At 45.1% G+C, this 15,908-nt stretch overlaps 1 protein-coding gene across 5 annotated transcripts in view; it reads right to left on the bottom strand.

Moving 5' to 3' along the window:
* Positions 1 to 3,212: 3,212 nt before the first annotated feature.
* The window catches only part of arhgap46a (Rho GTPase activating protein 46a), a 30,557-nt gene continuing 17,861 nt past the window's right edge, over positions 3,213 to 15,908 (bottom strand). For 3 of the 5 annotated variants that reach the window (XM_053433049.1, XM_053433064.1, XM_053433072.1), the window contains exons 3-10: positions 12,168 to 13,590; positions 9,285 to 9,933; positions 8,970 to 9,062; positions 6,644 to 6,717; positions 6,163 to 6,362; positions 5,434 to 5,525; positions 5,173 to 5,342; positions 3,213 to 4,784 (exon numbers count right to left, since the gene is read on the bottom strand). In XM_053433049.1, coding sequence (XP_053289024.1) covers positions 4,590 to 4,784; positions 5,173 to 5,342; positions 5,434 to 5,525; positions 6,163 to 6,362; positions 6,644 to 6,717; positions 8,970 to 9,062; positions 9,285 to 9,933; positions 12,168 to 13,590 — 2,896 coding nt within the window. In that variant the 3' untranslated portion in view covers positions 3,213 to 4,589. Of the gene's footprint in view, positions 4,785 to 5,172; positions 5,343 to 5,433; positions 5,526 to 6,162; positions 6,363 to 6,643; positions 6,718 to 8,969; positions 9,063 to 9,284; positions 9,934 to 12,167; positions 13,591 to 14,562; positions 14,717 to 15,908 lie in introns of those variants that run through there. The other 2 variants (XM_053433081.1, XM_053433057.1) reach the window with 2 other exon arrangements.

Raw genomic sequence — 15,908 nt, 5'->3', positions numbered from 1 at the left:
AGTAGGTTATTTTCATTTCTTATGCTGTCACACAGGTCACTGGGCAGAGCACCAGCCAGTGTCCTAAAGCACATAAACATGAAATAATAGAGCCTTGCCATGACAACCTCAGTTTCATACTGTAGTTGTTAACTCCCCCACTCCCTTCAGTGGTTACCAGTGGCTGCCCGGATCCGATTCAAAACATTAGTACTTGTGTACAGTGCTGTGAACTGATCGGGTTCAGTCTACATCCAGGACATGGTCAAACCTTACACCCCAGCCTGTCCAGTCCGCTTTGCATCAGCTTGCCTCTCCCTCACTGCGAGCTAAACACTCAACAATATCACAAGTGGCTGCTATCCTGGCTCCTAAATGGTGGAACGAGCTTCTCAATGTTATCAGGACAGCAGAAAGTCTACACATCTTCCATCGCAGGCTAAAGACACATCTCCTCCGATTACACCTTGGTTAAGAAGATGTCTAATAACCATCATCAACTCTGGTGTGTGTGTGTGTGTGTGTGTGTGTGTGTGTGTGTGTGTGTGTGTGTGTGTGTGTGTGTGTGTGTGTGTGTGTGTGTGTGGGTGTGTGGGTGGGGGGGGGGGGGGGGTAGTTGCACTTATATGTTGCACTTATATAGCGCTTTATAGTTTGGATTTTTTAAGCTAATGTATTTACATGATTCTTGCTGTTCTACCCTCATGGTTGAATGCAATTATTGCAAGTCACTTTGGATAAAAGTATCAGCTAAATGATATGTAATGTAATATAATATTTTAATACTTTATACGACTAATCATTATCATCGAACCATCATAATCCATGCTATTTTCCCTTCCTTTATCTATCTATTGATTTATCTATCCATCCATCCATCTTCAAAATTTCTTCTGTTATAAAAGTTAAGAGCAGAACCATGGCCAGCGGGTCACTGGCCCCGCTGAAATCTGATTGGCCCCTGAAGTGCCCCTGTGTTTGAACAAGGAACCATTTTTAAAATGAACAGTGAACAGTGAACAAAGAATGACAGTAGTTGTGCATGGATGTTGGACACATAACTGCCGCCTCTGTGTAAACTCTTGGCCCTGATTTAGAAAAAATATAGAGCTGGCACTGGTTTAGTAAGTAGAAGATGAATTGATGTCCAAAAGATTTAAACAAAAATGTATAAAAGTGATCCTTTTCATCATTTTCAGCAACTGTTTCATTTTTTTAGTTTTGTAACATTTTAGTGTCAAACCCTCGTAAACCAAGGAAATTTGAGCTCTCAGAAAACCTTCAACACAATCTGAGACCTTAATCATCATGTTGGATTACAGCTTCTTCACAATCATCATTATGAAAGTGATGCACATTTTGAAGATTTACAGCTACTCGAACCATGGTCTAACAGTCAGTAGCCATCAGCTCATCTTCAGCAAGGCTCCAGCTAACTTACTGTTGCATGATGACACTGTCAAAACGTTGAGGTTACAAATCACAGTTATTCTCTTAATAAAAGCCTGATGCTTTAACAATTTTGATGATTTGAAAATGAAAATTTTTGACTTGGAATGGAATTTGTTCTTCTCCCTCCCTGATTCTATTTTCTTTGACCTGTTCCAGTGCCTCAGGCTGAGGTCAGAGGTCCTCTCACCCTGCTGCTTTTCACCAGTGGCGGACAGGTACACGATCCCTTTAGTGATAGATGAAGCACGCGGAAGACTTGTGCAGTGATGAGCATGAAAAGAACAAACGGCTGAATATGCACAGATCTGATTGAGTGAAGGTGATGCTGTGTGACAGGACAGGCAGCAGCTTGCGTCTGTTTGCTTATGCTCATCTGTGCACAGGCCGATACAGAGGAGGGAGACTTTCATGTTTTGACACTGGATGCAAAACCAGACGAGACAAATAGGTCTGATTGTGTAACACATAGCAAATTCCTTTCTAAGAAATATGTCGGACTAGCCTCCAGAAGAAGTTCTCTGGAAGCTGTTGAAAGGAGAACTCTGTAGCAGCTGTTGTTTTATGCAGAAGGTTTTAATGTAGACTTGATGCATCAATGAGATCAGAAGGTGGAACAATATACAACCGCTGTGTAACATGAGCAATTGTCACCCAGTCTTAAGATCCCAGTATATCTTCCTCTACCTGCATCACCCATTCTAACAGCACATCCATGAATGGCTAGAATTGCTGTCACTCTTTATGTAACATGTAGGTGTTCCCATCCTATTGGATTGTTTAGCCGAAAGTATGCGTTCCTAAATCACATAGTGTCCTAACATCTGGCCCCTGGGGTAATACACAAAAGAGTTGAAGTTGGTGCCTCTCTGTCTGGAGCATCTGAGTTAGATATGAAAGTCCCTCAATGCAGACACTACAAAACACTGTTGGTTGGCTCTTTATCTATAACCTGACCTTGGCTACTGCTTAGATAGAGAGGGGAGTATCTGTGGAATTAGACAGGCACTATTCTCTTGTACATACTGTATATAATGTGATATACAATAATATATAGTGGCATATACAGTAATGCGTTAGGAAGGTCTTTGTTCAGGGTTCTTACACATTTTGACCAATGGATTTCAGTGACTTTTCCATGAATTTTCAATAACTTTAAACCATATTTCGATGACCGAAATTTTGTGAGATCTTGGTGTATACATGAAAAAGTGACAAAATTTAGTATTTAAGCTAACAATGAGAATTTCAAAGCATACAGTATACCTTAATTTACACAAATCAATGAGACAATAGTTTGATTGAGGTCTTTGTCTGTTGTAATCCATGGCATGTACTTTTCCATTTGTAGCCAAGCATGGTTAAATCTACACTTCCCTGGCATAGTGAATTATCCCACCTGCTTCCCCACCGAACTTTTCAATTAGTATGAGACAGTATGCCTGCTTATTTTTTTAACATTTTCTTTTAAAAGCATATTAATTATTTAAAACTCATCGTAAATGAACGACATGAAAATATGAATATAACAAATTTCCAAAACTTTTGGAATTTAATACTTTTCCAGGCCTGGAATTAAACATTTAACAATTCCATGACTTTTCCAGGTTTTTCATGACCGTAAGAACCCTGTTTGTTACAGCCACAGCTGAGCTAATGATAGAGTGACCAGTATTCAAATTGACCATGCAGCCAGAGGTCTTTGTTGCACGTCATCCTTCCTTCCCTGGATCATCTCATCTACAATCACTATAAAGACAACAATAAGCACAAACCATCTCGTCTACAATTGAACAAACCTTTATTCATGGACAGTCATTCCACATTTTAACAAGAAGGTATGCAAAAACACATATACATACATGGAAAGTGGTCTGAATCAGTCCTATGTTCAAAAGGCAGGCGGTTACAGCAGAGAAATTAACAGTTAATTACAAAAAGAGTTGTAGTTTATTGCTGTTTACGGCGACATTAACCTCACCCATAACCTGGTTCATTAGAATAATACACTTCAGGGGAGTTAATACTATTTACACACTGCATTTATTTACATGGGCAAAGTCTGAGAGGAGACACAAAGAGCTTAATCTACATTCTCATAGTGCTTGACAGTTGAACAAAACTCCATTCTCAGTACAGGGCTTTGTGGCAGATGAATCGTATGTTCAGTCCGTGAAGGAGGCCGAGTACAGTTATCACATCCAACACCCGTTTTATCATGAGACCTGAGCCAAAAAAAGAAAACAAACAGACCACAAACTAAAGAGAACACAATTCCAACTGAGGCTTTTTAGAGATAATAGAGAAAGAGTATCATCAGTTGAACAACCAGTCTCCCACATCACTGACATCACGTCGAATTACCACACTCCCGGATGGCTTCAGTTGAGTGTTCAGAATCATACAAATCAAAGCAAGTCCCAATTTGTTGGTTTAGAAAATCACCACCATCCTTTAAAAAGAGCTTCCCGCACATCCTTCCTGTGTGTGCTTGGAAACGAGGACTCTGTGCTCCTGTCAGAACAGTTGTGGTAACGCATTTTCTTGCGTCCAGTAAAATGAAATATACGAGGAGACAAGCCATCAGGACGACACTCAAAAACAGCACAGGCAAGCTTATTAATAAGACACCGTTACAAGAGTTCTTTTATTTTTCATATTTTCTATTTTCTGTACATGATAAAATAGGGCAGTGTCTTTTCGTTCACACTGACAATCACACACACACACACACACACACACGCACACACGCACAGAGTGAACACATATGAAGAAAATACTATAAGACTCTAACTTTACATAGCCTAGTTGTCAGTTGTGAGGGTAACACTACCCATTGTGTAAGAAACAAAAGTAGAATAAATCGATTTTCACATGCCGCGGTTAGAAAATATTACAGTGAACCACTTTAAAGCCGTCCTTAGCATCAAAGAAAAACAAGTGGAACTTAAGGTGGTGATGTGTAACGTCTCTCTGTATCATAGCAGGAGAGCACAGTGGTCCGAAGTCCAAGCTGTTTTCAAACGCTTTATGTCGCAAGAGGTGTAATGTCTCACCCACAGAGTTTCCAGTGTGATCTGAACAGAGACAGTGTTTAATGTATGATTGTAAGTGTGTGTAACTGCAGATTCTGATCCAGCACTCTGGGCGGTTTACAGCAACTACACCACCCCTTCGATGAAACTGGTTTCCAGGTGAACGATGAGCATCCGCAGGAAGGACATCTCCTTGCGCGTGTTCTCGAAGATGATCCGCGGGTCGTCGGATTGGCACCGGAGGCAGTTGGGCGCCATCACCATGGCCAGGTTGTTCACGTCCATCTTGGTGATGGCCACATTGGATGGCTGAGCGAATACCTGGAGATAATCAGGATGTAAGGAGAGAGGGCAGCCAATGAGCACAGACTGACCTTTGACCTACGATGAGTCAGTCGTGAGTCATATTCAATTATTAATATTTTGTAATCAGGGTTTACATTGGTTTCAGTGGTTATATATTTGTAATTATTTTTGTTTGTTTATTTTCGCGGCTGCATACGATTTAATTAAAATGAATCAGTCTCTAGGACAACGGTTCCATGATGCTTAACTTACGAAAAACACATAGGATAAGATAAATCAAGTGCAAACCACCTGTACAGTTTTGATCCTAAATGTGTTAGTGGAACAGGGACTCTGGTTAGGGTACATTAATGCAAGAGTTACGTCTGTGTGGACTGTACATCTACAGCAACATGGTGGTTACCTGCAGGAAGTGGATGAAGTAGCACAGCACCAGCCTGTTGAGCTCAGGAAGAGCCTGCACCACGGCGATGGCCGCCACTGGGTCGTCACAGTTACTGACGCACTGCATGTAGAAGTTCATGGGGATGAGCGGCTCCTCCAGCTCCCGATACCACAGCTTCATTAGAGAGGCTGAACAAAGAGCACAGTATTTAATATGTATGTTCAAACTGCAAACGCAGAAAAAAACCATCACCTCATAAAACACGTATCCCTTCCTCACCAGGTACATTAGGGTCAGAGAGATTCTCTGGGATCCTCCACTGGTCCACTTGGAGCTTCAGTGCGTTCACTTCATCAATGTCTCCAGGCACTCTGAGGGTAAGACACACGTCAGTTACACTCAGCGGCCACAAGAGGGAGCTCTAATCCTACCATTACACCATCTTCATGCCCTATGGCAAATCCATTAAACGTGCACACCCAATTGGTATCAAATGGCTTAGTGGCTGAAAGTATTGTGTTCTCTGTTTGCAGTGGCTTTTCGGAGCAAAACAAAGCCAGAAGGACATAAAGTGACCAAACAACAGACTGTTAAGGAAAGTCCCAGTGTAGAACCAGTGTTGGAGATCACATGGAGATCAGTATGTAGAAAGTTTGACGACAAGGAACAGTTTCTGAAACAAGTCGAGCTGGTAGAGAATTCAATTTGCTGGGGAGAACCTAACACAAACACAGTTTGCTCCAGCATGCTTGTAAGCTTAAGCAGTAAAGTAAACACATATTATGAAGTATCAAATTAAACAGCGCTGGTCTCAGACGCAAAGCAGGCTGTGTTTGTACACAGCCTGCTTTGAAATTAGGGGGTGTAGGAGACCACACACACGTGTTTATATACATTGTACATACTATGCAGTACACACACACACTCTGTTCATAAAATCCCTCTCTAATTTCTCCCCCTTCTCTCACACTGCTCACTGGTATTCTGGCTGGGTTGGGTCTGTCTTACCTGAAGATGCCCTCTGTCTGAGCCCCGCCCAGAGCCAGGACGTACTGGGAAAGCTGAATCTGCACCCAGGGCAGCTTTCTGTCTGGGAAGAGTTCGCTCTGCCTCTCCATCACCTCCTCCAGAGAACTGCCGAACAGGGAGGGGGTGATGATGGCACGCCTGCTGTGGTCGATTTCCTCCAGTGTGGGCTTACGAAGACCCTGGAGGGGGGAGAGGTACGGAAAGGAGCAGGTTTACTACCTGGGTACGTCAGGGACTATGATACCAATTATTGCTGCGTCTGCAGCTGTACTGGGTCTGTGTTTATGTTTTGCCTGTGACTGTGTCAGTAGACCTGTAATTATGACTCTCTATGACAGTATCTACGATGACTCAGACATGAATTAACTTTCTCAGCCATATGTCCTATGTTTATGACGTGAATGTGAAACCAAAAATGCAACATCTAAAGCTAAAATATTTGATATTTCTTCCAGTTTACCTTTTTACCACCAGTGATGGCCACTTTCTGTAGTTTCCGATAGCAGAACTTGGCATATGTGCTGACAGGCAGGCCTGCAGGGCAAAAGAAGAGAAGTGGAACAATGAGACTCAAGTTCACAAGAAACAAGATACATACCGTTGTAAGGATCTTTAGAAAAACCCTTAAGAATCAGGCATTACTAAACACACAAAATAAATGATTTAAATTCTTTCCCACAAACAAGGCAGGCAGTGAGTTTTTTTCCCACAGATGTCAGATAGAGTGTGAAAGACAGGCAGACATGTTGACGGTGTGATTCTGGCATATGGGGATTAGAACAGGCACGACTAAACTGTCAGGCTGAGGGAAGATTTACTGCTGTTGAACAAAAGCCTTAGAGGCAGGATCCGGCCTACACATCCAACGCTCAGGTGATTCATCAGTGTACACAGACATAAAGGTCTCCAGAGAAAAATGAGAAAGACAGCGGCTCCCTGTCTGCTCCCTGCCCTAGGTAGCTACTGTGGAGCCAAGATCTATGTCAGAAGTGAACTCGACTAAAGGAGGCCGGATGTACTTCAGACTCAAGTAGTGGAATAACCTGATCTGTCCAGGAAAGAACTTCTCTGCACTTCTTCTCCTCAAAGTATAAGCAGAGAGAAAACCTTGACTGTTAGGTCATCGTGTGCACTCATAAAGAATCGGACATCTTTTACTACTGGTTCATACTAAAACACAAAGCTCTCACGAGGTCTTTGCCTGCTCCTAGCAGCTCCACTGTATGAGGCATCCGAACCAGGACCAGATGGACAAACTATGACAGGATTTCAAGATGTTACAAACACTTTAAGAATATTCCTTACACTCAAGCCCAAGATTTATAGCAAACAGGTGACTCCATGAATGCACGCTCACAACCTCTGCTAAACTGACCAAGTTTGACTATAATTATATCTAATTAGAGAAATCATGCCAATAATTCACCCTTGATCTTGGCATAGACACGAGAATTCTTTCCCAGGGCTCCGAACATAGAGTCTCCAACTTAGTTTGAGAACACAGAGTGCAGAGCCCGTCGCTGTAGTGTGAGAAGGGGTTTGATCACTACTGGTGGTGTGTTTATTTACATCAACTTTGATGTCATGAAAACAACTAGGCAACCAAAGCCCAAGAGAAATACAAGCTCATTATGAGCTTCAATGTACTGTACCAGGCATGACACCTGTCTGCTCAGCGGATGCAGCTCAACTGAACAACAAAAACACGACACCACTTGGTGGAATGATGCGGTCTGGGTCAGGGGGGATCCAGATCAGGGTTCAGATCCAGGATTTATTTTTCATTTACTCAAACACTCGTGTGGGTATTCTTCAACTTTTTCCTTTATTTCACCGAGAATAATTCATGGACCTTTAATGGGACTCCAATGTGGTGGAGGTGAGTGCTCTACTGAGTGCCAGTCTAGTTGTTTCTAAGATGACCTACACCCCTGAGAGGCCTTATCTTGTTTGACCTGACAAGAGGCCTCTAGTCAATGTTCCACATGCGACTTCCATTCCTGTCCTGCCTGCAGCGGCATGTTGCTCTGGTAAGACACAATGAACTTGTCAGAGCTCCTTACATTAATCAAGAAAACAGAAGCTTTCATTATGCTATTTTCGTACATGACTTCTTGGAGTTGACTTTGACTGATAACTCCCTTTAAAGACCCTTACGGTTAGTCAGAGATGATCCGTAGCATTTCTCTGTGACCTCTTAGTCAGTTGGCCGTTAGTCTGAGTCACTTGTGTATAATGTGTGAGGTCGCTGCTGTGGTGTCTACCGTGAGACGATGGGGTTTCTCTCTTATGACATCATCATCAGAGCTGGCAGTGTGGTCTGCTCCAATATAAAGGCACGTGCCGATGAGTCGGTAACCTCTTAGATAGCCGTCTGACATGCGAGTCACCAGAGGGACAGCTAAGATGACTCACAGTGTGGTCCATTGTATGCGTGCTGAACTTTCTGAAATTCTCCTCCCACATATTTTTTTCCCTCAGCTCAACTTTCTGTGAAATCGATTCATTGTGTATGCAAACATCAGCATGTTCTTTTCTGACAAGCTGCACAGTACCGAATTTCCCATCCCACTCGGAGCGGACCGTCTACAGGGAGCGATATGTTTGATTTGTAATGGCTCTAGAAGGCTTCTGAAGAGAGTAGGAAACTTCTATGAGGCTCCCTCCCCTACCTTCTTCATGCTCTGTCAAACAGATAAGCTTGTACAAATGAGAAAAAAAGAGGATCCCATGTTCTTAAAGCATTGTTTTGGACCGAGGAGCAAGTAAATGTACAAAAGATTTACCCTCTTCCTCGTCTGTGCTCTGTTTTCTCTTCTTTCTGGACTTGGAGTTCTTCTTTAGCTTTAGCTCCTGCTGTTCCATTATGAACTGAGTCACTATGAAACAGAGAAAACAGCAAAAGTCAAATTTCTGATTGGTCAGTCAGATAGGCACACAAACAGCACTGTACTCTCTAACGTGCGCTTTTTGACAATTTATTTCAAATTCCAATGAAAGGGGATAGAAGAATACTTAACTTAAAAAAAACAGACATGTCTCCGGTCTACATAAATAATGCTGATTATCAGACAACACATAAGAAAGAAAAGATGACCCACCCTCTTGCTCAGTCTGAGACTCACATTTCTTGTCGCTGGTGGGCTCCGTGTGTCTCTGGATGTAGCCCTCCAAGTAGCAGCGGAACTTGGGCGAGGGGGCAAAGAAAGCCAAGCTGACAGCCATCAGCTCCCAGCCTGCCGCCAGGCTCCTGGGGCTGCCATTGCCCGTGGTCTGCCTCACCAGCTGCACGTAGAGTTCGTCCCGCAGCCCCGGCATGTCCCAGCACTTTGTGATGATGAGAAGGGCGCAATGGCGGCGATCCAGGCGCGACGGCCTGTCTCCCATATAGGCCTGCACCAACTTGAACATCTCACAGGCCTCCTTCCTGACAGCTCGGTTGCTGGTGACTAGCATTGGCTTTTTGATGGAGCCGCGGTTCCACGAAAGCATGTTGGCGATGGAGACACGGCGACGGAACAGGCCTTGCTTGTGCATGTTGAGGTGCTTGCTGGCCCAGTCCTCCATGCCTGTGTCAGGAGGCGGGGGCTGCCGCAGGGTGGCGTAGGAGAGCGCTCTCCCTCCTGCCCCATCACCTCCTTCTCTGTTGTCATGGTTGGCAGGGCGGTGGGGGCCCAGGGAAGCAGTCCGGCCATCCACCATGCCTTTCTTTCGGCTCTCCAACTGGGCCTGCAGCTCTAGGGTGCTCACCTGCAGAGGAACAAGATGCGGGGAAAGAGGAGACAGAGGTGGTGAGGCAAGAGTGCAGCAGAGGTACAAGCTGTGTGTGTCTATGTGAGTGTGCAGCTATATAGTCTTGGCTAAGCAGAGCTGCCTTCCTCCTAGTGTGGAGGAACGCTCTGGAGTGCCCTGGCTCGAGGGGAAATACTTGCAGGTTCATTCATTTCCTAATGCCCAAAAAGAATTTTACTGGGACAAAAAGTCCCAAATCCTCATGAACCCTGCTCTCAGCCCGCAGGTGAGCAGATAGTTACCTTACAATCCTTACCCCTGTCCCTGCCTACACCATCCTCACCTAACCTACGCTCTACACAAGACACCCCTGTAATCCCTGTGGCAGGCTTTACGACCATTTGGAGCACCACAGCTCCCTTAATAGAGAAAACCAGTAACCCAGATATACTCAGCAAGCGGCCAGGAACAACACGAAAACCAAGCCAGAATCAAAGCTCAAATGTATTAATGGAACATTAAATGCAATGAGACCCTGATGTAATGTGTAGCTGACGAGTGCCAGTAAAGCTGGACTTTAGATTTTGGTTTCTCGATCAAATGGAGCAGATCTGAGGTCAGGTTTTGGCAACAGTCTCACCAGTTGCACTGAGCTGATGTTTGGGTGGGTGACACAGAGGTCACTGCCAGAAGTCCAAAAGCAACAAAGACAATTTTTGAACTATAGGGACATATACATCAGAACAGGGTGGTAATTTAGTCATGCTATTGGATTTGGACACAACAATGAAACAGTGGAAAGTGCTCCAAGTTTATTAAAACATGAATTATTAATGTTCTTTGAGGAAATGGTCAAAGTTGCAATGCATCCTTTGAAGTAAGGTTCAAAAGGTCTTTCAGCAAGAACAGCATGTTCAAATATGGAACATGTAGAGCTGCTCATTCGTAGCAAACCATAATCTGTGAGTGTGTGAGTGGTATAACAGCAGGTCTGAATAACATTCCAGGACAGACTTAGGGGGCCCGCTCACTGCTCCTTGGCTGTTGTCTAACAAGCTAGAGCTATGCTAGTGGTACCAATAAGCCTCAGTACCAGTCGGCCTCCTCTTCATCCTCATCTTCCATGCCAAGCCTGAGCCATATGGGCCACAGTGGCCCTCCTTCCTGACCAAGGGGAGCCATGTCCTGAATCTCTCTGGCCTGGCATGGGCCCAAGATGCCCAAGCACAGAGCTGGCATATGAGTATACAGCACATGCAGTGCAAGGCAGATGGACGGTGGTAAGAGGATGACAGGTAATGCTGGGACCGTGGCCATTGCAGTCAGCGGTGCCCAGCCTGCCTATATCCTGGGGAGATTTAGGTGTTCAAGATTGGAATGAAAGAGGCATTACTCACAAAATGCTCTGTGTTCTTTTCAGAGAGACAGATTAGACAAACTCTTTTTATCCTAGAGCTCCCTGGTGAATCAGATATTCATTATTATAGCTGCTGAGGTTCAGTAGGACTGGTTTGGAAAACAGCGCTTTAATGTATGGGTTGTGAATCTGTTGCAAGAAGGGATTTGGAGATTAGAAGTAGCAGAACTTGGAATTGGCTCCACATGCTGCTACTTATATAACTGTATTTAGAAGACAAATAGCTCTTTCATCTTCGATTACGTGTCCTTTTTCTAAGTTCTCCTCGAGTCAATAGTCCATACACACGTGTCTCACTTTATTTTAGTGCTCTGTTCAAAATATAAACAAACCTATTGAGCCCTCTTGGGCTTTTAAAAATGTTAACTGCCCGAATAATCGAGAGGAATATTTCTGCTCAACCAAACAATATTTGTGTCCTCTGAAGTGGACATGTCCATTTATCCACTCACAGCTCTCTTTAGACTGGACAGACTCGATAACACAAACACGGTACCTTAAATTTCCCTTGACACACAGATGCTTTATTCAGGCTTGACTTGGCCTCGTTTGACAAAATACGACTGAATTCTTCTCTAATCTGATCGAGAATCTGGAGAGACATCAGTAGTCAGAGCTCTCCCAGACCAAACAGAGCTGAATCCAAGCAAACCTTCTGGGGTTTAACAGACCACACAACAGCACAGACGGGCTGTTCTTCAGACAACTAAGTGTCAAAGTATAGGATTAGCTTACGATATAACTACACCACTTTTTATCATTAATACCAACTTTCTGCTGTTTGTCTCTCTCTCTGTCGCACGCAGACACATATACACACACGGGTTGTTGTTACCTGGGAGGGTGGCCCTGGGGTCTCTGGCGAGGAAAGACTAACTTGGCTGGTCACACTCATCTCCAGGGTGTCCACCTTTTCATATGTCCGTTTTTGCCTCCCCGGTATCTCCACAGGGGTCAGGGCAGGGTTGCCCTGGTTACCTGCCCTATTCAGTGACCGGGCGGCCCCAGTGAGGTCTTCTCGAGATGCGCATGTGCCTGCTGACCCTCCCACATACCACCTGAGTGAGTCTGCAGGGGAGCGTGTTCGAGGTACGACGACCCTCTCCCCCATGTCCGGTTCCATCCCTGCTCTCACTTCCCTCATGGTGTTAGAGCGACTCACCACTTCCCTCATCTCAGCCATCAGCCTCTCATTGAGGGCACACAGCTCCCCGCTGCTGCCGACTGACCCCGGCCTGCCACCTACGCCGCCACCAGCGCATACCCTCCTCCTGCTCTTTCTCCTCAGACTTGGGGAGGGCCCAGTGGAGTAACCAGAGTCTTGATAGTTTGCTGTGGCCTGCGGGGTCGAGGAGGGGAAGTCTTGCGAGGCCTGGCTGCTCTGCCTGCTGTGTCGTGCCTCCATGGCACGCTGCACAGTGGCCTCCAGAACCCGCCAGTTATGTTTCTTGTCCAGTGTGCTTGGACCTGGGGTCCCTGGTTCTCTGTCCTTTAACTGCCCTCGAGGTTGGGGCAAAGAGTGGGCCTGTAGCTGGGTGTATGGCTGAGGCTGGGTCAAGACAGGATCCGGCCTGGATGAAGGGGAAGGGGAGCGTGTGGGTACAGGAGAGCCAGATAGGAGCCCTTGTTTGGGGTCCACATTCACCATGTGCTTGATGCACTCCAGACCAGCTGGGCTGTAGTCAGAGGAGGAAGGATTCCTTCTGTGCCTGGATCCTGGATGGGGGGGCTGGGGGTTTCTGGGCTTCTGAAGGCTATGTGTAGGTGTTAGGCGAGACAGAGATTGTCCATTGTACAGGTGCGCCCCCTCTACCTCCATGTCTATTGGGGGTTCATCATATATGGGACACGCTGAAACTGGCTCATCATAGATTGGAGCGGTGCAACCATACTGGGGAGAGATGGGGCGTGGTGTACTGGTTTGTGACCTGTTAAGGAGCGGACTGGGGTGACTACTTTCTGATGTCACCAAACAGAAGCTGCCATTGCTGGCTTTTCTCAGGTGATGGGCCTGACGTGTGTCAGCTGCCATTTTGCCAGAGGGAGCAGTTTTATATCCCTGGGTGGAGCTAATGTGTCCTCCTTGGGGCTTGTTGGTGGAGGGATGCAGGGTGAAGGTGTTGGATTTGCTGGTCACACAGTGCTGGAGGTTCTGCTGCTGCAGGGCTGGGCTGGGCTGGTTACGGCTCATGCTGTTTACCTTCACCAACATGGATGCCTTCGAACCAGGAGCAGGCTGCCATCTTTGAGAGGCATCCCTGAAAAGGACAAAACAGAGATATTTAGACACTACTTGAAGCAAGAAAGTAAATATCAGGTCTGAATAAACAAGCAAAATCAACTTCCGATTCAATAATAGCACCATAATCATATTCAATCACACACAGGCATGAAACCAGTCATTACATTTAATCTCTTTTAGAAAATCCAAGGCTGATGGGGCTGGGAAAATCAGATGGAATCCACAAATATTTCTGCAAAACATTTCGCTGACCTACAAATACTTTACAACATTTTTTGTCAGGCAGTCGTAACAGCCTTGTCAAACCCATGAGACTCACTTTGTGCGTTGTATAGACGCACAAAGAGCCTAAAAATGATTTGACAAAACACACCACTAAATCCCAACCACACTTCCTCCTAACAGTGTGACTAGACCTCTAGCTTATTTATATGTAATGTGCATTTGATGTGTTGCATATATGTGATGTAGCTACTGTTGGGCCATGTGGCATAAATGCATACTATATGAATCAGTGATTGAACACATGGATCCAGGCCACATGAAAAGAGGTTGATGTGAGAGAGGTCAGGATTGCAGTAGTACAGAGATGAGAAGATCTCCACTGGGGTCCAAAGGTTAATTCTTCTCCTTTTGGTCAAGCAGCTGGGCTAACTTCAAACTCAATGGCCCACTGCTAATCCTAGCAACATACAACTATCAGCCATCAATCGGGTGATGCTGCTATGGTATGCTGCCCTCCAGTTGTCTCATAATCTTCCTTTTCAATCAGGAGTTTTCAGTTCTTAACTGATCAAAAACTTGCCCTCTTAAGCCAGCAGGTGTTGTCTAAAGCGGGAATTACTGCACATTCACACATGGACACAGTTGGCACCTCGCCAGAGAAATACACGTGAGGCAGCATAGAATATGCAAGTTGAAAACACATTCTCGCTTAATCAACGGTCAAAGAGGTAAACAAATTTGAAGGAAGGCAGAGGAGACTTACCTTCCTTCAATCCAACCTCTACTTAACATTCAGTGTGGTAATTAGATCAAAGCTGATCACCGTCTGTCCTTGTAAATCCAGACAAATACACAGATCAGTGTAGAGCCAGAGCTGCTGATCAAAGCCTTCCCTTTTCCAAGAGCACTACAGCTCGGTTGAGGGTTGAGCTGTAACGGCAGGAAGAGGACGCAGAGGGAGGAGAGAAATGGCGGGGGCGGAGTGACCCCCGTCTCCTACCCACATCTCTTTGGAACAATGCTGAAACAATTCCCCTGAGGTCCTCAAGCCAACGGCAAATTTCCTTTAGTCCTTCTAGCTCTCTCTAGCTCCCTCTCTCTCCCAGGACCCTGTGCCACCCCGAGTCTATAGAGTGAGTCACACCACCACTGCGGTTTGAATGTAAACAGGCTCTCATCATCAAATGGTCCCAGAGATTCACAATCCGTGCGGGGTCTATTAACAACTGGATCTCTGCCACCTGGCACGGCACTAGGACATCACTGCCACAACCACTGTTGTTGGGAAAAGCTCCAAGTCCCCCACATCACTGAGTTTATTTTCTAAATAACACAAACAGACAGACACGTGTGAAGACAAGAAGCTCTGATGGATGGCATTCACCCCAAAACACCACTGTTTAGTTGTTACAAGCAGGCGCGAGTGTGTAAAGCTATACAGGATGAAGGAGAGGGGGTTGATAGGTGACAGCTGTAAACGTGAGAAGCCACTGTTTGTACTCTTTGAAACAGTGTATGTTTTCTCACTGCGGCCTTGTCGAGCAGGAGGAGGTGATACAAATGCTACAAAATCATTCCCACCTCAGCAGCTGACACACAGCTGACTGTTTAGCACCAGTTTGCTACAGCAGGAGCGGCTCAAACATGAAACATCACGGCCTTCCTCTGATTGGATAGCCCAGGAACATAGCAGACCTCACACACTCAAACCCCAATAAACAAATTCTTCTTTTTATTATCTGCAAACAAAAACAAACCATGTCTCTCATACAAAAGACAGTCACTACATCATGGTAATTACTCTCAAGTAATAGGGGAATGTAAAAAACACAAATATGCTGTTTGTGGATGGGTGATGTACTTTATGAGGACTGGGCCTGAACTTGTAGTGACCACCACTTCCTCTCCGAGGAGGTCTCACACAGGGTTGGAGAGAGGGCTTCCCCATATGTAGCACAAACAGGAAATGTCTAATGTAATGTTCACACACTGAGCCAGGGAGGAAGTATGGGGTCAATCTTAATTATAAGGGGATTATATGTAGTTTAACAAAAAATTTGACTTAATACATACGTCACTCAATGTCCTTGGACAACCCTGAGATGAATT

Source organism: Pleuronectes platessa, chromosome 2, assembly GCF_947347685.1.
Source record: "Pleuronectes platessa chromosome 2, fPlePla1.1, whole genome shotgun sequence".
NCBI lineage: Eukaryota > Metazoa > Chordata > Actinopteri > Pleuronectiformes > Pleuronectidae > Pleuronectes > Pleuronectes platessa.
The sequence above is the reverse complement of the archived record's forward strand: the minus strand, read 5'-3'. Positions and strand labels throughout refer to the sequence as shown.